This window comes from Festucalex cinctus, chromosome 17 (assembly GCF_051991245.1).
Source record: "Festucalex cinctus isolate MCC-2025b chromosome 17, RoL_Fcin_1.0, whole genome shotgun sequence".
Lineage (NCBI taxonomy): Eukaryota > Metazoa > Chordata > Actinopteri > Syngnathiformes > Syngnathidae > Festucalex > Festucalex cinctus.
The window spans coordinates 6,877,913-6,899,874 of record NC_135427.1 but is presented as its reverse complement, the minus strand read 5'-3'; the positions used below and the strand labels follow the sequence as shown (position 1 = coordinate 6,899,874).

Sequence of the window (21,962 nt, the reverse complement as noted above, 5' to 3'; positions counted from 1 at the left end):
GTTTTATTGTTTGTACCATTGGATGCTTATTTTCTATTCAGTGTTTGCATAGCCAGAGAGAAAAAAAAAAAGAAGAAGTAATCGTTAACTCATTCACTCCCAGCCATTTTTAATGGAGCAACCCCCTTCACTCCCGGGCTGGTTTCCTGGATTTTGACTGATTTTGCAAGGTCAACAGAACATTGTGTACTATTGCTATAAAACCATGGAACCTACCAAAAAACAGATTAAAGTCTCTTCTTTCATCAGGAAAAAAATTATAATCATCATTTTTCAGCAATTAGCATTAGAATATAGCTCAGTTCCATCATTATTTACAAATCTGTTTAGAACTGTGGGGAAATCAGCTTGATTTAACATGGCCTTGGTTAATCTCTTATACTCTGCTTCCACCTGCTGGCCGTTTTTGTAATAACTACCATTCCTTCAACCGTTCTCTCCAGTAGAAAAGCTGCATCAAAGCCTTCTGCATGCTCTAGTCTAGCATAAAAAAAAAAAAAAAAAAAAAAAACAACAACGTATAAATGTGTCTTTGGGACACTTAAAACATTTAAAATAGAACATATTTATACGTTTTTGGGAGCAAATGAGTTAAGACTGACAGGCCTTCGTTGGTTTGTGACAACGAGATATTTCCTGCGCCAGCTGTTACAAAAATTCAAATTACACCATCAAAATACGGAATCAATGTCAAGTTTCTTTTTCTTGGAATTCCCCACCAGCCGACTGTCATGATTTCAGTCTGAGCCGCACGGAGGAGAATGCGGGCAATTTGCTCTCCGAGAGCATTTTTTTTTTTTTTGTCTCCTTGAGTTTGTCTTTGATTGTGCGAAAAACTTTTGAGGAAGTTTTCTCATGAGCTTTGACAGACGAGTTAGAACTACAGTATATATACTAGGCGGACCGTATTTTGATTTCCAAAAAGGAGGACGCTGGAGCTGTTTTAACATATGCTTCATAACTCTCTTTTGTTTAACAAATGAATAAATAATGACATAATGTTGAAAGCCAAACTTATTTTTTTGTGCTGCCATGAGATCAAATTTTCTTTCCTTCTAAATGGGGTGAGCCGGGATCGAACCCATGACCTGCAGTGCACTACCGATGAGTTCTGGGCCGTTTATAGTTCTCAGGACCTGAACTGAACACTTAGGATGTGAGATATGTAAAATGATGACCTACTTTTAAACAACAAAAGCCGTTTTAAATATGTAAACAGTAGTAACATGCGCACCCAAAACCCGCCTCTATCTAGTTTCCCTACCGGTGACACGGTGCACTCCACCTCCCGTTTGCCGTACATTGAAAACCGTAACTTTTCATGACTTTATAAAAACAAACAAACAAACAAAAAACGGACATCCGAATGGTCATAGCATATTGTTGTCACTTCAGAGAGGAGTGTTTGGATCATGAACGTTTACAAAATGAGTTTGGCATGTGGACGGCTGGACGCCGAACTAGAGACGACATGTTAGCTTAGTGCTAGCTAGCTGGTATGACACAATATAGCTGGAATTTACTGGACCAAACCAAGCAAAGCTGCCTGACTCGTACCATTAGCTAACGAGGGACTTTGGAATTTCAATTTAAAAACTAAAAATGAAAACCTTTCCGTAGGTTAGCGCCGTTCCATGAACACAAAGGCGTTACACTCCAATTCAATACAGTGGTACCTCTACTTCCGAACGTCTCTTCATACGAAATTTTCAAGTTACGAAAACGCCTCAACAGGAAAAGATTGCCTCGTTACGAAAGAAATTAGATAATTAAAAAAATAATAATAATAAAATGTGCGTAGATAATAGATCGGTGTTTATGCAGCGTCCTCCTCATTCATCCTTCGGGCCATGAGGTGTTCCGATAGTTTTTTGTAAATGTATTAACGGCCGACGAATTTGTGCAAAAATTCAAACAATTGGTAACTGATTAAGGCACAGTAAGTTATTAATTGCGACGAGATGGGCCTTTTTTTTGCCTCGCCGTACCTGAAGTTTCCATCAAGTTTCGGAATTTGTTGAAAAGTGTTCACCAGTCGGGCGATCGCTCAATATGATGACGTTTGCCTTGGACATTTTCGAAGGATTGTTAAAGAATAGTGCAAAGAATAACAATTATTTATTATTATTATATTTATTATTATATATATTATTATTTTTTTTTACATTACGCACAACTCTCATTTATTGTGCAATAATCTAATTGGAACATGTATTTGTTACATGTTTTGATGCATTTTTATGCTTTATAAAACATTTATGTCTGAATTTTGGGAGGCTTGGAACGGATTAGGGCATTTACATGGAAAATGCGTCTCTGCTTACAAAATGGATACGTAATACCGCGTAGTATGGTAAAATGCTACATAAGTTACCTCCATTTACCATTTTGATCAAATTGGATTTTTTCATTTGTTGGAAGTGTTTTTTGTTGAAACATTTTTATGACAGGAAAAGTACAATAAATAACCAATTTGAGTTCACTCTGTACTACCTTGTTAATGTGAATACAAAGAGCAGATGTTAGGTGTGAGTCCGAGTTACGTATTTTCCATTTACTTCTTCAACTTGTATCAAAATATCATTAAAAAAAAAAAAATCACAAGGTTCTTCCTCTAACAAAAGTCTTTAACCTTTAAAAAAAATCAGCCTTGGAACACCCTGAAGTTTGAAACAAGGCATATAACAACCATAGCCAATAACAATTGGTCACCTTGAGAAGCGTCATTAAAAATGAAGAGTTCTCTTGGCTGCAACAACCATTACCGGCTGCACCTGCAAACCCCTCGCAGCCCTGCCTCGTAATGCTCTGCATTAGGGGGCCGTGAGAATAGTGGATGGAATGCATAAGAATCGGAGCCACACGCGCACACGCGCGCAGGCTTCTGCTGTCCCTCTACAACAACTGTTAGAATCAATCTCCGACTCTCAGCTGGTCTCAAGCAATCAGTGTGATGGGATTCCACTTGCTGCTCGCTTTACATATTCAATCTGTCTCAATCTTCTGGAGATAAACACAGCTTCCCGAGGTCCTTGGCAGCAGCCGTGGCTCGGCTGTAATGAGCCGTGGAGGGCTGACGGAGCCGAGCGTACGAGCTCCATCTCGGCGCCTGCGGGGGTGCGTTGTGGGGGGGGGGGGGGGGTCGGCGTGGGTCGAGCCCCGCGTAGGTGCAGCTGGCCCTTCAAACGCGCGAGTGGAGTTTGAGGAGCGTCGTCACGGGGGAGTGTTTATGGACTGTTTTTGTACTTGACGTCGATCCGACGGCTCCGCTCGTGTACGTTCGACTACACTTTCACACTCCTTTATGCAAAAGAAAAGGCTTTCTTCGCTCACAATTTGGCGAAATTTGCGCTCATGAGGACTAACAACGTGAAAGGAATTGATCCGGCTGGGTAATTAAAAGCAAAGCGCAGCATCTGAGGCGTTACAGAAAGAGTAAAAACAAAGTAAATGGGGTGGGGTTTTTCCATGCCAAATCACCCAAAAACTCACTTTTTAAAAAAAAAAATTTTTTAATTTAGATTTTCATCAAACTTGGTGTATTTATTGATCGTGATGATACAACACTAAATCTTCAATTTTAGGTCAATCAGAAAAGGGGTTTAGGAGCTACGGTGCACCGAATTGTGACGTTTTTTGGGGCAAAAAGGGGCGTGGCTACTTTCATTTGAACTCTTCTATCTCAGGAACTACAGGGTCAATCTTCACAAAATAGGTATTGTTGGAAAGGGAATTCAACAAGGATTCCAAATCTGCAATCATTTCGAAGATTACGTTGTACATTCCATTAAAAATGTTGTTTAGGTAATGTCATCCACAAGGTCAACTAAAACAAAAAAGTCAAAATGTTACTAAAGTATGCCACAATCATCTAAATGAAAGCTTTGCAAATGCAGATTTAGAATCCTTGTTGAATTCCCATTCCAACAATACTTGTTTTGTGTAGATGGAGCCAGTTCGGGTTCAAAGCAAGTGGGCCACGCCCCTTTGTGTTGAAAAATGTCAAAATTTGGCGGGCCGCAGCTCCCAAACCTCTGCTCTGATTTGGCTAAAAATTGAGATTTGATGTTGACCCACAACTATCAACAAGTACACCAAGTTTCATTCAAATCAAAATCTGCATGCTGAATTCCACATTTTTGATTATTAAACGTCACTTTTTTTTTATTATTATTTTTTTTTACCTGCATCCCTGTCTTGCTTCCATGAACTTTGTGTCCACCCTCCAAACCCACCAGAAACACAATATAATGTCCATTTTCTATGAATACTTTTCAGAGCCATTCCAACTGCCACATAAACATAAACTTGTGAGCCACACGTGTGCACGCTCCGATGTAAGGACGGCCATGTTTTTTCCCAAGACTTTTTTCTCTGTGCGCATAAAAACTACAGTTTGTGAAGTCACCTCATGCACAGCTTCTTATAGACTGCATAATAGTTATTTAAAAACAAATTATAAAACAAATATGGTTACCTGCAGATTTAATAATTGTAAATCGGTTTTAAAAAATTCAGAACATGATTTTCTTGAAAGTGTACTTAGTATACAGAGCTTTATAGTCAGAAGGGTGAGCCCAGCATATGCTCAATAAAATTCTATTTTCAGTTTTATGAATGGATCATATTATTTCCGCAGAAGGTCAATTAGCCTCGTGCAAAGATCGGCAAACAGATGGTGCTAATGATTTTCTTTGCCCGCACTGTAAAAATTTTGTGAGAACACCGTCAATACGTAATCATCTTTTGACCTTTGTCGAGGAGCAATCAACATCGATGTAACAATTCCTGGATACCGATTCTTTGAGAGGTCAACAGTTTCTTGTAAAACACAATATAAACAACCACTTCCAATCGCCTGTCTGCTCCCCAACTACTGCTCCCAGATGTTTAAGGAAAATAAACGTGAACACAAACCTCCTGGAGGGTGTCGCGGCTCGGGGAAAAAAAAACACAAAAAAAAAAAACGGCAGCTAAATCTTGACAACCCACAGTTTGTTCACATTACAAAAGGTCGTTTAACTCGGGAGCTATTACTGGGTGAAATGCCCTGAAAACGTGTGGCAGAAACTCACAAACAATCTGAAAGGACAAGCACAAATGGCTCGAAAAGACTCTTACTGACTCCGGTACAGGCCATGAATGTCTCCTTAAATTTCAATCATTGTGCGCCTACTTGAATAAGATTTAAAAAGTTACTGCTCACACTTCACAATCTTACCAAGCGTTTCTTGCATAGTGGCTGCAAAGCATCGTTCCCTTCAGTCATAACCGTAAACCACATTTAAACGCAGCTCGTTTTTATGGCGCTCCTGTTCATGATTTCCCTCGAAGCTCGGATTCTGAGGATGCGTCAGGCTGATTGAAAACCAAAGCAAAAGGCAGATAAAACTAATGATTATGCACAAGACCGGCTAAAAATGCCCACCGTGGTATGATTTGGAACAATGATCCCAGTGTTGCCACCGCAGGATGTGTGAGCTGGGTGGTGATAACTCAACACGCGACAGGAATAGTCACGATGGGGAAAATAACGCGGATAAAATCGGTGCATCCTCATAATTTTCTAAGATGTGAGGAACAACTTGCATCACAGATACAAAATTGATGTGGAATTGCAACACATAATTTCAATTTTTTCTTTCTTTCTTTGTTGCATTGTTCATTCTCTGTTGTCAAAACATCTCCCAGCTGGCTAAACACAAAGCTACATATTCAACAGAACTGCCCTCTCAACACATTCACACAATCTTATTACGAAAATCCTTTAAGCCATCTACAGAAAGAGGAAAAAATATGAGCTACATTATACATGGCATCAACAAGCTTATTGCTCTTACCATGTAGAGCAAAGCTAATATTCCGCTTCAATTGTTCAGATTTTTTAAGCCATTATTGTGTCACTCTAACGCAACTTTACTCATATTTTCAGAAAAAGTCAATATCAAAGTTTATATACAGCTAACTCTTTCTTAACCAGTTAGCTTAGTAGCTAACACAGCTAGCATCTACTCTAGAACAAAAACTCTCACACTAGCATTGATTCGCACCGATTCTCCTTTGTATGTTATTCCAACTAGAGTAATACTACTGATTTCATTTGCTAACTTTTTCTTGACCAGTTAGCTTAGTAGCTAACACAGCTAACATCTACTCAAGAACAAAAACTCTCACACTAGCATTGATTCACACCGATTCTCCTTTGTATGTTATTGCAACTACAGTAATACTACTGATTTCATTTGCTAACTTTTTCTTGACCAGTTAGCTTAGCAGCTAACATAGCTAGCATCTACTCAAGAACAAAACCTCCCACACTAGCATTGATTCGCACCAATTCTCCTTTGTATGTTATTGCAACTAGAGTAATACTACTGATTTCATTTGCTAACTTTTTCTTGACCAGTTAGCTTAGTAGCCAACATAGCTAGCATCTACTCAAGAACAAAAACTCTCACACTAGCATTGATGCGCACTGCTTTGCCTTTTATACGTTATTGAAACTATACTACTGATTTTATTCGCTAATTTTTTCTTGACCAGTTAGCTTAGCAGCTAACACAGCTAGCATGTACTCTAGCACAAAATCTTGAACATTATTTCGCAATGAGTCTCCTTTTGCAATGTTACTGTAATTACAGTTATACTACTGGTTGTGTTGGATGAATCACATGCTTGTTTATGACCCGTTTTAATTTTTTTTAAATATAAATTGTAAAATAAATGGACCATTAAAAAAATGGTTGTCTCCCCAGCCAGTGAAAAAGCCTCAAAATGAACCGAGAGTGGAGATCAGCCATGTTTTTATTCCAGTGAAGAATGACCATATGAGATAATATTACTGGCGTACGGTCCATAAATTGAAAAAAACGTCACCAGCAGCAGCGAGAATAACGTCAGAACGAGCCGTTTCAAGCACACTGATGACATCATGGAGTTTGGCGACCACTGCTTGCTTTGTAATCAGCCCCGCTAGGGGATGTAAACGGCGGTCAAACGCGCAGCAGTAAATTCCCTGGTTAGGCAGTAGGTTGACATTTAAGTGCTACAAACTCCACATTTTGCGCACGGTCCTAATGAACAAGTCAGTTCTCCGCTCAACACATTATTGATCAACATAGACAGACGTCCCCCTTTCTTTTGGATGCAGCTGGACAACACACTCTGGGACTTGTCTGGAAGGTTTGAGTGAAAAGAAGAGAGCAACACTCTAATTTCCCACTGTGAAAGTCACAATATCCCCACCGGGTAGACCGCAAACAAAGTCTGTGTAACGACTTCAGTCACACACTTCCCCTTCCTAACACAATCAATCCCAAAAACTCAACTACTGTAAATAACCCGCACGACTCTGACAGCCTGCTGGAAAACCGACAGAATCGCTAAATCGTCGCTGGCACCGTCGATGCAGCCCAATCTGTGCGCAATCCTGACTTCAAATTCGGCGGCGTCGCGATCCACTTGCAAACGTGGCTCCAAAATGTAATCACCCGTTTCCACTGCATCTTTCCCCGACAGCCATTTCATGACTGCATTGAGGCTCTGGCGAAGACCATATCCTAGATGACCGTCAATCGTAATCGATATCGGATTGATATGACCAACAATTCACTAAAGTCATCTCAACTAATTTGAAGAAATTGCGAAAGGTAACGGAAAAAGACTATTTGGACCGCATTGTTCCATCATTCGGCCTCTTACGAGACACCACACGAATAGAATACAAAACGCCACTCTTGGTCTCGTTCCCAAAGAAAATAATCTTCCAAAACTGAGAATTTAATCCTCCCACCGGTGCAGGGCTCTCACAGAATGTGTCTCAATAGAACAAATATAGTATCAGCTCTCAAAAGAAGCACGACGTCGGTCTATGTTCCCACGTAACGTGTGTCTACTAAACGGTTTTGTCCCCGTCGACAAATTGTCTTTGACCGCATACGTCCGCGACTCGGAAAGGCGCCACGAAGTCGCCGTACGGGCAAGACGGAGCAACGGCTATCATCCGGATCACACAAACAAGGAGATACCCTGGGCTCATTTTTAATTGCTCCCGCTACACGACAGAACGCGCGCGACTCGGCGGAGGCGCGGAAGCCGCCAGGATCATTAGTAACAAAATCACTTATTCCCCGTCGCTCGTCTCAGTCGCACTTGATTCCGTCTTTTATTTTCTCGTCTGTACGCAAGCAAACACACAATCGCGCAGTCGAGCTACAACAGCCAAGCCAGAGGGAATCACGGGAGCGTTGGAGAAACAATAATTCACTGACATGGCCTGAAGCAACCCCAAGTCCTTGGAAAAAAAAAAAATGTACATTACTTGAGTGTGGAGTCGCACACTTAAACAACAATCAATCAACTTGGGTTTTAGCAAGTAGTACCTAGTCTGCCATGAATCTTGCGTTTTGGACAACCCGTATGAGTCCAACTTTGTGGGTCAGGCCCTTTTCTGTTCCAGCACGACTGTGCATCAAAGCAGAAAATGCTGCGGTGGCGCAAGTATGAAATGAGAAATCAATCATAAACAAATTTAACATCGGCTTACCTTTGTTGGAGTTCACGAATGAGGTGTTTAGTTTCGGAACAAGCAGTGGCGTTTTGGTTTCGAGCAAAATTGGAATTTGGAAAAGCTTTCAATCTTCTGCTTGTTGCAGTCTACATTACATACTGTAAGATAATTGGACTCAATTTGTGATGATCGAATGTCACAGAAAGTCGACGCAAATAATTGCTTGGGGAAATGGGCGGGGCCAAAAAAAATTGTAAAATATTTACTAACACAAATCCTTATGTGTGTAATCAACAGTACACCGAGTTTGGCTCATTCATGGACTCCGAAACGATAGCAAAAATCGGAAGAAGCGACCTGAAAGTTTCGCGTTTTGAAAACCTACGTCATTGAGGCGGAATTCGGGTCAATTCATTATTTCATTCATTAAGGGTGACTCGAGTTTAATGGCTGCACTACCCTCGAGCACCTTTAGGGGGCACCATATCTGTTTTTTTTTAAGATTATTTTATAAGGATAACAGGTGAAAATGTCTTTGAATCGGTCATTAATTAGCAGGATGCTACTTTCGGAAAGTTTGGAGTATTCTTTCTTCTTCTTCATATTTTCCATGAGTCGACACGCCGACGGGCACATTGCTCACCTACCACATCAGTCTTGGTACTTAGAAAAAAAAAATTAAATCAGGTTTGGGGGAGGAGACTCACGATTGTAACATACATTTGCTGATATTCTCCTTGCTCAGTTTTCTCATCCACTTGCCAATCCAACAAAAATGGATCTTTGACGTCAATAGTCGTCAATGGCAGCGAATGTGTTAAAATTGATTAAAGGGATACTTTTACTTATTTAGCCATTTTGGCAGTCAAGCATTCATATTTTGCCTACAATACATTTGATATTTCCATTATTTTTCATGTACAATTAGTACTTTTAAAAATACGTTTTACGACTTGCTGTCGACTGAAAATGACATCACAAGCGCTCAGGTCACCAATCACAGCTCAGCTTGCGAATGTCACATGACCAAACCTACAAAATAGGTGAGCTGTGCCCTTGTGATGTCATTTTCAGTCAACAGCAAGTTGCAAAATGTGTTTTTGAAGGTACTAATTATACGCGAAAAAATACTCAAAGTATCAAATTAATTATAGACAAATATTGACTATTGCTATAACGGGCTAAAATAAGTGACGTATCCCTTTTGTCTAGTTGTCTGAGCGACAACAGTAGCGCTTTTGAAAAGCTAATAGCGGCTGGCTAATACACATTCAATCCAAGTAATTCTACAGTTTCTAATAGCGGCCGATCACATTTCGTTTGGATCCAAGTAACATTTGTCACCTGTACGGTACTTGCGAGAACGTCACCTGTTATGCAAAACGGTCGCAACCCGCTCAAAACGGAACACAGCAATCAGACGGCGTCCAAATTGAAAAGGTGCGGAAAGCCTGTGGCGACGAGGTGCCGCGTTCGTGGTCGCCCTGAGACGGCGTGATGTTGCACCTCCCAAATAGCAGCAGGCAGTGAAGAAAGGTAATTAGCAACGTGCGCACGTTCGCACATACCATTTGTCCACATGAACAGACGATACAAAAAATCACACCCTCGCCTGGAACTTAAATAGTCCAAATAAATAATGCACACACGTGGACGCACAGAAGCGCCGACACCTGCGAACATGCGAGGGAAGCCGCGCGTTGGCGAGGAGGGAATCGACAGTTCGAAAGGGTGTGATAATCAACAGCTTAGCATCGCGTCTTCCCAGGCACCCAATCGCGAGGATTGCACCTATGACTCGGTGATTCTGTCACCTTCTTGGATCACACAAAGTATAGTACAGTGATTTTAAAGTAGAAGTGGGTCAACTTGATCAATCTAGTAACAATAGTAACAAGGGGCCCATCGCATTTGACCAGAGGGAGCAAATCGAGGTCCAAAAAGTAAAGAACCCTACCGCAGTTTTGGCTCTTAGCCGCGAACAGTGGCAGGGTTTTGACTTTTCGGTACTGGATTTGCCACCTCTACATCGGACATTGGGGGAAAAGGTCAACTACACACTTGGACTGGTTGAAATACCTAACAAACGATGACATCGTGGTCTAAACGCGACAGTGCCGTTTTTCTGTATAGTCAGCAAGCTGATTGGACCATGCGAATGTCATTCACACCAGTTGTCATAGCGATTCATGACGTTTTCGTCATACTAGAACTACTTCCTGCTTCTGTGTCGAAGAATCACGAGACTGTAGTCCTACTCGTCTAAATGCTGCGGTCGCTTGTCAGACCCAAAGCAAGCTTAACTTTCCACTATTACAAAAGTGGGACCGGCGTGAGGTAACTAGCACAGCTAGCTTCCAATAGCTGCAATGACAAAGGTTGGACAATGGCGAGTGCATTGGCGTGTTTAGCGCTGTTGAACGGTTAGCCAACATAGCATTTAGCATTCGCTAAAGCCAATAATACAACCAGATTGACTGTAGCGCTTCAGTATGTTCTAAATAGTTCCTGGTGAGACTTGTTCGTATATTTAATTTTCAGCAAAATTGTAGTACCCAGTTTTTCTTTTTGAAAATCTGGCTACCCATATGACCCGTTTGTACTTTGTTTGCTACACTTGCTACAAAAGAAGATGAAGCTCCAAAGAGGGTTTAAAATAAAGATAATTTCAATAACTGCACTCCAGAGACCAAAGTATTTGATTCAAACAAAAAGTCAGTGTTCTATAATATGTTCCGTTTTAAATCAACACTCACAACTTTGCCAATGTGGCAAGTCTTCACTTCACTGCCATCCGATTTTTTTTTTTCCACTGCACTGCACACCATCACCTCTATTAAAGGGTCATCAGTTCTGCCTGTAAAACATCTCTTGCCCATGATTTAGAGTCCAATTACAATCCCATTCCGCCTCCCGCGCGCCTCCTCTTAATCACTGCTCGAGTTCAAATCACGCCGTCCAGATGAGTCCGAGCCGCTGCTAATGTTACCCTAACTGGCGGAAAAGACGGAACGTCGAAGGCTTTTCATTCCGACTTTGAAGGCAACAAGTGCAAACGAGCCTTTGACGAGGCATCCGAGCTCCCTTTTGCCAGATTGTTCCGTCGCTTTTGACTGCATCGCACGGCAGGTATCAGCTGACAAGCTCAAGGATCAAATGGGTCCGACACGTGATGCTAACGTGTGCTATGATCACAAGCTACAGGTAACGGGCGGTCTTCCTCTGCAATCTAGTGACACCTGCGTACGGTATTACTTAAAAAATATATAAAATATGGAACCTAACAAAAGATTTAGCATCTCTTCTTTTATTAGGAAAAAAAAAAAAGTATATTTTTATGTTTCCGAGCAGACATGCCACTACGAGCCAGTACTAATTCGGAGTCAATAAGTCACATGACCTAGAAGCTATTGAGCTCAAAAGCTCATTTGATACAGAGCAATGATTGTATTAACAACTGTCACTGTTTTATATCAAATCTTGCTAATATGGTACTTGAGAACTACAGAGATTTCTAAAGACAGTATTGCAAGTTTTATCTCATTTTTAAGTGTAGTTACTTGACTTTTCTTTATGAATAAAGATCCAGGCAAACGATTATTCAGTCCATTTGGCACGTATATTTCCTTCTCGCCAACGAAGACCGAGACACAAAAGCGAACCGGCTCTCCTGCCGTGGAATCTTTGAACGGCTCACTGGAAAATTGATTGTTTCAGAGTTTTTAGCCCAGCCCTTTCATCTTTTTTTTTTTCAATTTACTCCAGATTGATCGGCGGCGCCTTCCTGTCGCGTCAAGTAAAGTTCACATCGCCTGCGGTTAAAAAGAGCAAAATGTCTGGGCCACAAGAATGGATCACCTTAGGTTCCAAACCGGGGGTGTCAGACAAATTTGCATTGCTCGTTAATATTTTGTTTTGCAATAGGAGACATTTTAGAATTGGAGGACATTTTCTGTTATTACACACAAATATAGAAATAGGTGTCATGAGACAAAAAGTAACTAATTCCTAAATACAGTATTATTTAAAATACCAAATAGCACTTGAACACCTCAAAAATGTTTTGTTTTTTCTCTTATCCCTCCCCTTTTGATAACAAACTTAGTAGGAGTGAGTTTTTTTTTGGTATGATTTTGTTAGTCTTCCTTAATTTTTTTTAATCACACATTTGTTCAATCATAGTGATTATACTCCAAATTTGTCTCTGAACATTCATGTAAACATGTAACAAAAACTTGTAGTACCTCATAAAGAGAAAAAAAAGTAAGCTACATGACTCAGCAGAACTAAAACAAGGTAAGGTCATCACTTCTATTTTTTTCAAATATTTTTTTTTTTTAATGTTTTCATTTGTAATGGAGTGTGTCACCCACAACACGGCCATGTTTCTCATGAGAAAAAATTGATAGGACTACATTTTCTTTACTTATTAGTTTGCGCTTGACAAGCTAGCATAGCAACTAGCTAGCTAGCTAGCTATCTATATGCTCCCATTTGTGTAAATAAAAAAAAAAAAAAAAGATGCGCAGCTGCACACATTCTTCTATCAGTCTTTCTTCTTCGCTACGGAAAAAAAAACAAAAAAAAAACCTGGCCCATAACGCTCATCGACGCTCAGTGATTGAGTTTGACACCTGTGTTCTAAATAGAGAACATGTTTGCGCATCTTGCGTTGTTAATTAATCTGATATCAATTTGGGAGAATATAGGGAAATACTGTAAACAGTCTGCTTTATTCCTTAAATAATTACAATATGTCGCAGCAATAATGAATATGCTCAGCAGCGCCATACTTAATTAGCTAGCGGAGATGCTAATTCCTCATGAATTGATCACGATAAACATGTACAGCAAAGTGCCTTTTTTTTTCGTTCCGCGACAATTCAAAAGCTAAGCTTCTTTTTCCCGTTTATCAACGTGTGCTTTGTTTTTTGTCCTTTCGTTTGACTTTGTTTACTTTCTCGCTTCCTGCAGACCGGAGTGTTCCCGGCGCGCGTGTCATCGCAAAACTATCACGGGCGCTCACGGTAGCCCAAGGCGCGCTTTTGATCAAAACCGCAAGCGTGGTGAGAACACCTGCAGGTGCGGCTCACACCGCAGCAGGGGGATCAAGAGCAATCTGGGATACAAAAAAATGCAGACGACGATAGGGATGGTTGAAAAAAAAAATTTTAAAAAAATTTCTCGGAGAGAAAATATGTCCATCCATGATCTTTTATATCGCTTATCCTGTTTTTAGATGTCAAACACAAGTCGCAGGTGCCAAATCTGACCCGCCAAATCATTTTTTTGCGGCCCATTATTTGTCTCTACTTTGAATAACGTTGAGAATGTGAGCATTTTTATTTTGTTTTCCTGGAATTCTAATTTCAAAACAGGAGTTTGACAAACCCGAATACATCAGCGAAAAAAAATACATATTCTACCTAAATAACAGAAAGTAAACTACAAAAAACAACAGAAAGCTTGCTAGTTTAGTTAATTTATTAAAAAGTTTTGAAGAAATATTTTAAATAGTGATAGTTGTTAAGAAATTGAAAAAAGACTCAGATGATGCTTTTCCTGTGTGTCAAACTATAGCGCCAACTACTGCCAAGGAGGACTTACTCAACGTCAGATTTTTATTATTATTATTTTTTTTGCCTTAATTATCGGTGACTGGTATCGTTCGTCTCCTTGGGAACCGAATACAGTCAAACATCGGTTTTCGCACATAATCCGTTCCGCTCTCATATTCAGATGACTTTATTGATTCCGACAAGAGCGATTCCCAAGTCGCAACAGTTCCAAGAAACAGCACCCCGAGTTTCTTCGGTGGAAAAACAACGTAAGAAAAAAAAAAAAAATCAAGGCTCAAGCTTTGCCCATTTTAAAAGGGGGGACACAGTGTGAACCTGGAAAAAAAAAAAAACAACCCGAACATCATTCATCTGTTCATGTTTAACAGCAAGTCAGACTCATTGAAAGACTTGTCAATGTGTTGTTTTTAAGTGCTGGAATGGCCACCGACATCCTGAATCCAGCTTGTGTAAACAATTTTCTGCTCAGCAGCCACACGGCACATTTTGCCTTCACACTCCGCCGCCGTCTCGGCCTGGAAGTCCGACAGAAACCTGACAATAAAGGCAGCGCGGCGGGTTCAATTAAAGCTCCGAGACAGCTTTGTGAAGCAGTGAAGGATGAATAATGAGTGAAGACGCAAGCAGATGCACGCTGGGACTCAGATGGGCCATCAATCCATCCATTTTTATAGATTTATGCATAGAGATCAAATGCAAGCACCAACGCGGCGAATTGCTTTCTGCATTGAATGTACGCACCTACAGGATGAACATTAATAGAGACACAGGTGTATAGTACACGCTGTACTTTATTGTACGGGTGCGCCAATATTGCAACACTGGCTAATGTGAAGTACACAAATGCAGACGACGACACCAGTAACGTTACCTCAATTGCTTTGTTCGATTCAAGAGTACTGCAGCCTGGCTTGTTCCTATAGTAATGGCCTGTGCCAATCCGGCGTAACATTGTATTAAGAAGTAGGGGGACAGCTCACCTGAAAAACTGTTGAAGTACATAATTCTGTGCATTGGTGAGTTGGCATGACTCCTTCTTGTGACTGTCTCTAAGTCAGGCCAGTTCATTCAGAAGCTTGAAAATTGAATTATATATATATATTATATATATATATATAAAAATTAGCAAATTCTTGCGGAAAGTAAGTTGTCACTTAATGTCATCGATGTCCACCATTATACTGTCTGGATTTATATTGTGTATATTTTAAAATGTATAATTTCTACATCATATGTTCTAAGTAGCGCTCTTTTAGCACAAGACAAATATTATACAGTTTGATATACATTTAAAAAAAAAAAAAAAAAAAAAAAAAAAAAGATAGGCATGACTCCTTCTTGTGACTGTCTCCATGTTGGCCCGGATAATTTTATAACTCCAAAAATGCATTGTTGATTCCCCCCTCATTTTTTGTTTCCGGCATTTCAAAGTTATGAGCACTTCCTCAGTGATATTGTGCATAACCTTTCCTATGATTTACTACCAATTTCTTACGGAAATAAGTTGTCACCTAATGTCATTGATACCACCGTTATACTGTCTGGAAAGTTGAAATGACATATGTTCTCAGTCATGCTCTTTTAGTACAAGACCAATAATATAATACAGTATAATAAACAAAAACGCAACATTTCTTCCAATCTGATTTGTCTTTATTGATCAACTAAGTCCACGTTAAGTCTCTTGAAACAAAATGTGACACTTTGCGTCAAAGAACAATCTAGTTTTGCTGGTTTCCTCAACTTCGGTCCTCATGAATCCGAAGCCTGCTTCTCGTCTTGTCAGACCTCTACATATGTATGAGCCCCGATTATACACACTTGTTGGGTCACGGGCGCTCGTTTTCATTATGACATTCATTTGCAATGCACCGCTGTGTTAAATCCTGCTGGGAAACATTAGCCCTAATCCTTCAACAAGGAATTTCTCTTGTGGCGTAAACCTTCAATTCAACGGCATCATTAATTAGGTGACTATTCTTGATTCTGATGACGCGTAAAGACGATTTGTTGTATCAGTGGTGTAGAACCCGAATCCTGGCGTATCAAGGTGTTCTTGATCCTGGCAAACCAGGTCCAGAAAGTAAAAACCCTTCCACAGTTTGGCTTGAGCCCCAGGTGCTAGCTAGCTAGCTCCCATGGTGCTTGTTTACCTGCTAGGGAGCTAGCTACCCTTGATGCTTGCTTACCTGCTAGTTTCCGCACCCAAAAATTGAGATCGAGCTAGCTAGCTAGCTTCCTAGCAGGTAAGCAGGCATCAAGGGTAGCTAGCTCCCTAGCAGGTAAACAAGCACCATGGGAGCGAGCTAGCTAGCTACCCTTGATGCTCATTTACCTGCTAGGGGGCTAGCTTGATGCTTGTTTACCTGCTAGGGAGCTAGCTAGCTAGCTACCCTCGATGCTTGCTTACCTGCTAGGGAGCTAACTTGATGCTTGTTTACCTGCTTGGGAGCTCGCTAGCTAGCTACCCTTGATGCTTGCTTACCTGATAGGACGCTAGCTAGCTCGCTAGCAAGCATCAGGGGCTAAAGCCAAACTGTGGCAGGGTTTTTACTTTCTGGACTCGAATTTGCCATCTCTGCTTAATGCCCCCTCAACCATTCGCACTAGCCAGACAAAATAAGCAGACAAACTCCACACAAGGAAAGCCAGAATGAATCTGCCCAACTGTGAATCATGATTAGCGAAAATTTAATGGCACCATAAAGCACGTTGAATCGCCTGCTATTATATCAGCTATCAACACAACTGTAATATACACTGTAGGCACTGTGACTACACACATTTTTACTACAAAAAATGAGCATAGTAAGAAATAAAAATTAGCCAGCATCTCAATAGTGGCAGTTCCGTTCGTCTCTTAGTGAGGTAAAGAGGTGCTGTGTGATTCGGTCCAAGCCTCTTGGATGTCATTTATCCTCCCATGAGGCGTCCCGTAGATTACAATCCGCTCCCATCGCCTTGGCTGATACTTGGCCATGAAGTTATGTCAGACGCCCGCAAAGTCTTCGGTCCCCGGCATCATGAAAATGAATTGAAGAAGTCTCGGGTGTTAGAGGTCGCCACTCTGGGGTTCGGGTCTGGCTTCCTGGTGGTGGCCGCGACCCAGTCTCGGGAAACGGGATGACGTTTTGGAGCGGGGCGTCTTGGGGCCGGCGTCGTTGGTCTGGGTTGCGTCCCTAGAATAGACGATTCAAACAAACAAAATGATGGGCCAAATCATCCGCCTTCTGCCAGGATGTTTTTGTTTTTTTTTAAATCTAGACTAGAGTCAAAACAACGCAGTAAACCTGCTCTGAATCATAACACTGGGGAACAAATTTTTGGGTGCGGAAAATGAAGCCGATCTCAATTTTTCTCTATCACAACAAGTTTTTGAGCTATTGAAAACTTTAAAAACAGCATAAAATGAAATAGAACGTACTAAGAGAAAAATATGTTATTACTGACCTACTGGGAGACGCACAATCAAGTTGCCACGTAGCTCTAGATGAGTCCAATCGTAATCAATTCTTCTTACTACAGTCTTTCTACAGGTAATCAGTGGATTTTTTTTTTTGAACTGCTGTGAAGAAAAGTTACTAGAAAAAAAATGACTACAATTTTGAAACCAGGATGCCAATTTTTGTTTTAATCATCATAAAAATCTGGTTTAACTTTTTTTTTTTTCAAATTATCCCCATTAATAATCAGTCAGTTTCAATCAGTTTTCTATTTGAGATCTGAGTTGACAATTAAATGCACAATCCCCTTTTAACCTTCCCTGAAAGTTACTTTTTGGAACGCACTTCTGCATACAATTCAGAGAAAGAAACATTTTACACCATTACAAGGAATTGCAGTTGACTGCCTGCAGGATGCAGTAGCGAGCAAGAATTGACAATAGTTCAAAATGGAAGTCAACCTTGAACATTTCTTGACAATAATATGTTAATGTAACCTCACTAGCGTAAACGTGACATTCTGATTCATATTACATTTGTGGAATAGGCGTTAGGCCAGCATAATCCAGCCATTTTATCCATCTCACCGTGGCAGCCATTTTGCCACTTGCTGTCGACTGAAGATGACATCACAGTTGCTCAGGGATCAGGCTACGACCAATCACAGCTTGTTTTCTGAAGCTGAGCTGTGATTGGTTGTTACCTGAGCAACTGTGATGTCATTTTCACTCGACAGCAGGTGGCAAAACGGCTACCTTCTGATATACTGTAGATTAAAAAAATAAAATAAAATAAAAATGCTTAACTCATACAACACACGCAATATTAACGAGAATACCGTATTTAGACTAGCGGGGCTGCATAGAACTTTTTTTTTTTTTTGTCAAGAATTTTTCTTGTGTTGACTTTCCATTTAACGAGCACACACTTCTCAGCCACAGTATTTTTTATTGAAAACTAACTGAAGGCACTTAAGGTAAATCTTCAAATAACTTGACAGTCGGTGACACAACACATATCTGCCATCTTAACACTTGCAATTTCCCTTTGGTAACTGTAACCTCGCCGCAAATGATATCGGCGCCACCGCTCGTTGCGACGACAAATGAACCTTGATCCCGACCTAGCGTCGGATGAATGTCGGGATGAAAGGCGGCAATGAAAAGCCAGGCCGGTGAATTGGCGGAGCGTCTCGTAAAGGGCCCCCGCTCGACAGTCGCCCTTCGCCTTGCGCGCGCGCGCGCGAAACAGAAGTTCAAGTGCCGCTTTGGCAAACGGACCTGCTGTGAATGTTAAACTGACGGCAACAAATGAGAGCGTGATGTCGTCCTCTTATTCCAAGGGAAAGCGGAAAGTCATTCGCAGTGAAGAAACCTGTTTTGGGGAAAAGCTTGTACTAATTTAGATTGACTGTCACTTGTACATCACATGACCAACACATGACAACACTAACTCATTCGCTCCCTTATTTTATATATTTTTATATTTAGACTCGTTGAGTGTGACGTGGTCTTCATAACCGGATTCTCGTTCGAATGTGTATTTAAAAAAATAATAATAATTACTGGCAGGAATGGGCTTCCATCGGATTTTGATTAAAAAAAAAAAAAAAAAAAAATTTGCAGCAGTTAGCATTAGAATATAGCTCAGTTTCGTCATTCACAAATCTGTTTACAACTGTGGGGCAAAACGGCTTGTTGTGACGCGGCCCTGGTTGATCTCTTATACTCTGCTGCCAACCTGCTGGCCGTTTTTGTAATAACTACCATTGCTTCAACCTTTACCTTCAGTTCAGAGGCTGCATCAAAGGCTTCTGTATGCTCTCGCTTATACAGGGGTGGGCAAACCCAGTCCTCGAGGGCCGGAGTCCTGCAGGTTTTGGATGTTTGTTTCCCTTCTCCAACACACCTGATTCAGCTCTGCATAAGCCTGACAATAATGCTGTTCATTGGAATCAGATGTGTTGGAGGAGGGAAACCTCTAAAGCCTGCAGGACTCTGGCCCTTGAGGACCAGAATAGCCCCCCCCCCCCCCCCCCCCAAAAAAAAACAAAAACAAAAAAAACGTATAAATACGTCTTTGGTGCACAGGTGCTATTTAAAATAGAACGTATTTATATGTCTTTGGGAGCAAATGAGTTAAACACATCCACAAACCATGCAAACATAAATCAGACCTGCAAATGACACTTCGTTATGTTACATTGGATTAAGTAGCTAAATAATTTGTTTTTTTAATATGTTTCTGTGGAGCTTGTTGTCACGATATTGACTTGAATATTGAGCAGGATTAGCAGCGTTGCGCGGCCTCGTCGAAATGTTATTCATTTGACTGCAGGGGAGCATAATTACGGCAAGCAGGTACACAAGGCACACGCGAGCTGCAATCCAATTGATTGTCTCGACAGGAAGAGGTGGGGCATAGCAAATAGGACATGTCAGATAAACTATTCCCCCTCCACGTTTGCTCCATCTTGCTTGTTCAAGCACACGCGCACGCACGCACACTTGTGCCAAACCTTGCGCAATCAAAGGTTCCATCCTTATTCGCGAGTCAAACTGCCACAAACGCCTCTTGACGGCAAAACAAAGGTCTTTTTTTTGTCGTGTTCGCTTTCCCAAGGCAGTAAGACTGAGTCAGTGTGTATTTATTTGTATTATTTCACCTTTTTTACATAACTACAGCGCATAACTCCACACGTGTTCATTCTTAATTTTGATACGTCAGTGAGAATCTGCAATATAATCAGTCATGAAAATAAAGCAAACACATTGAATGAGATGCGGATGTATCCAAACTTTTGGCCTGTACTGTATACATTCATACATATATGCGTCCACTATTTATATACATTAGAGCTAGCAAATGTGTACAATTTTTACTGGTAATTGCATGATTTTCCATAAGTTAACTTGCGATTAATCGCAAATTAATCGCACAAGCGTTCTAAATATAAATATCTAATTAAATATATCTTATCTACCTTTATTTAACCAGATAAAAACCCATTGAGATCAAGATCTGTTTTACAAGAGTGACCTGGCCATAGGTCAACAATACCTAAATGTAAATAAAAATGTAAGTAAAATAATCGCACATTATATCTGTTCTATATATAAATATCAAATTAAATATATCATACCTAAATGTGAATAATAAAAATCTAAGTAAAATATGTTTTTTTTTTTTTCAAGTTTTTCATACTTTACAAAGAAGTGGGCAGATATGGATACCAAATACAAATACGGTTGTATCTGTTCATTGATAGAGTAATTTTATAGTATGTAATTCCAAGTTAAAAAAAAAAAATAGTTAAAAAGAGTGTGAAACATTTACTCAGGTTTGTGTTATGGTAATTTTCTGCCACTTGGTGGCATTAGTGTTTCATGTTGGATGTTGGTGACAGGGACGGTACATTTTTCTTTTCAAAATCTGAGCAATTTGGTATTTGGAACATGAAGCAACTTATGGACAACAGGACATTTTGTTTATTGCAAATTACACCAGTCTCCACAAATACATATTTTTTTAAATCTCATTTTTATTGCTAAATTGTTTTATATTGACTCCTTTGCACAACATTGTATGTGAAATAAAGTTTTTTTTTTTTAATGCTAATTAATAATCTCAGTCCTGCACGGCTGAATCTAACTCACAGCCCCTTGACTAGTATTAACTATATGTGCGTTTTAAAAAGCAGTTAAAATGGTTTTGTGTGAAGCAGGCTTCAAAGTTGACATGTCCGGGTGGCCTCGGAGCAACGACTTCTCCAGCAGGAGGTCCGAAGTGCACAACTTTGCATCTCTCATGAAAAGCTTTTCTTCTTTCCATCTTTTCTTCACAGCTTCCTGCCTTTTTTTCCCCCCCACTCACCGCTGCTCCTTAAACTCTCCTTTGATTCAACTAAAAAGTAGCAGGACTGCTTAATAGCGTTTCGCTGCTTGCGATTCCCGGCCAATTTATTTCACGCGCGCATAACGCGCTCATTTCCTTCGCCGATAACGGGAGGTGACGCTGCCTCAGATTTGCATTTTGGGGGGAAAAAAAACGAATACTGATACGTAAGCAGAAAATTTTATCATTAGGTATGTAGGAGAACCAGGCAGACATAATTAGAAAAATAATATTTTGACTTGAGTCGCTCATTAGCAGAAAAAACAATTGATGGAAGTTGCTATTACAGTCAAACTACGATTTCATCAAATATTACTGCAGACCTCGGACCTTATTAAAATGAGGTGGAATTCAATCCATATTTACGTCTCAAGATGCTGTGCACGTTCCAGATGACATGATCTTAAACTTCATTATCATTATTGACTAACTTGCTTTTAGGTCATAGAATAGCCAACAAGTATTTTGCCTGAGGACCGACTGATATGCATTTTTTTTTTTTTTTTTTTTTTTTTTTTAAAAGGTCAATGCAAATGT

The 21,962-nt window shown here is 40.3% G+C and overlaps 2 protein-coding genes across 3 annotated transcripts in view; both read right to left on the bottom strand.

Moving 5' to 3' along the window:
• The window catches only part of snx29 (sorting nexin 29), a 187,499-nt gene that overhangs the window by 85,356 nt on the left and 80,181 nt on the right, over nucleotides 1-21,962 (bottom strand). Inside the window, exon 22 of one of the 2 annotated variants that reach the window (XM_077503066.1) lies at nucleotides 16,747-17,267. The exons of the other annotated variant lie outside the window; for it this stretch is intronic. Within the exon in view, the coding sequence (XP_077359192.1) occupies nucleotides 17,141-17,267 (127 nt within the window). The 3' untranslated portion in view covers nucleotides 16,747-17,140. Of the gene's footprint in view, nucleotides 1-16,746; nucleotides 17,268-21,962 lie in introns of those variants that run through there. 2 annotated transcript variants of the gene reach the window in all.
• The window catches only part of ercc4 (excision repair cross-complementation group 4), a 221,266-nt gene that overhangs the window by 119,137 nt on the left and 80,167 nt on the right, over nucleotides 1-21,962 (bottom strand). The window lies entirely within an intron of this gene.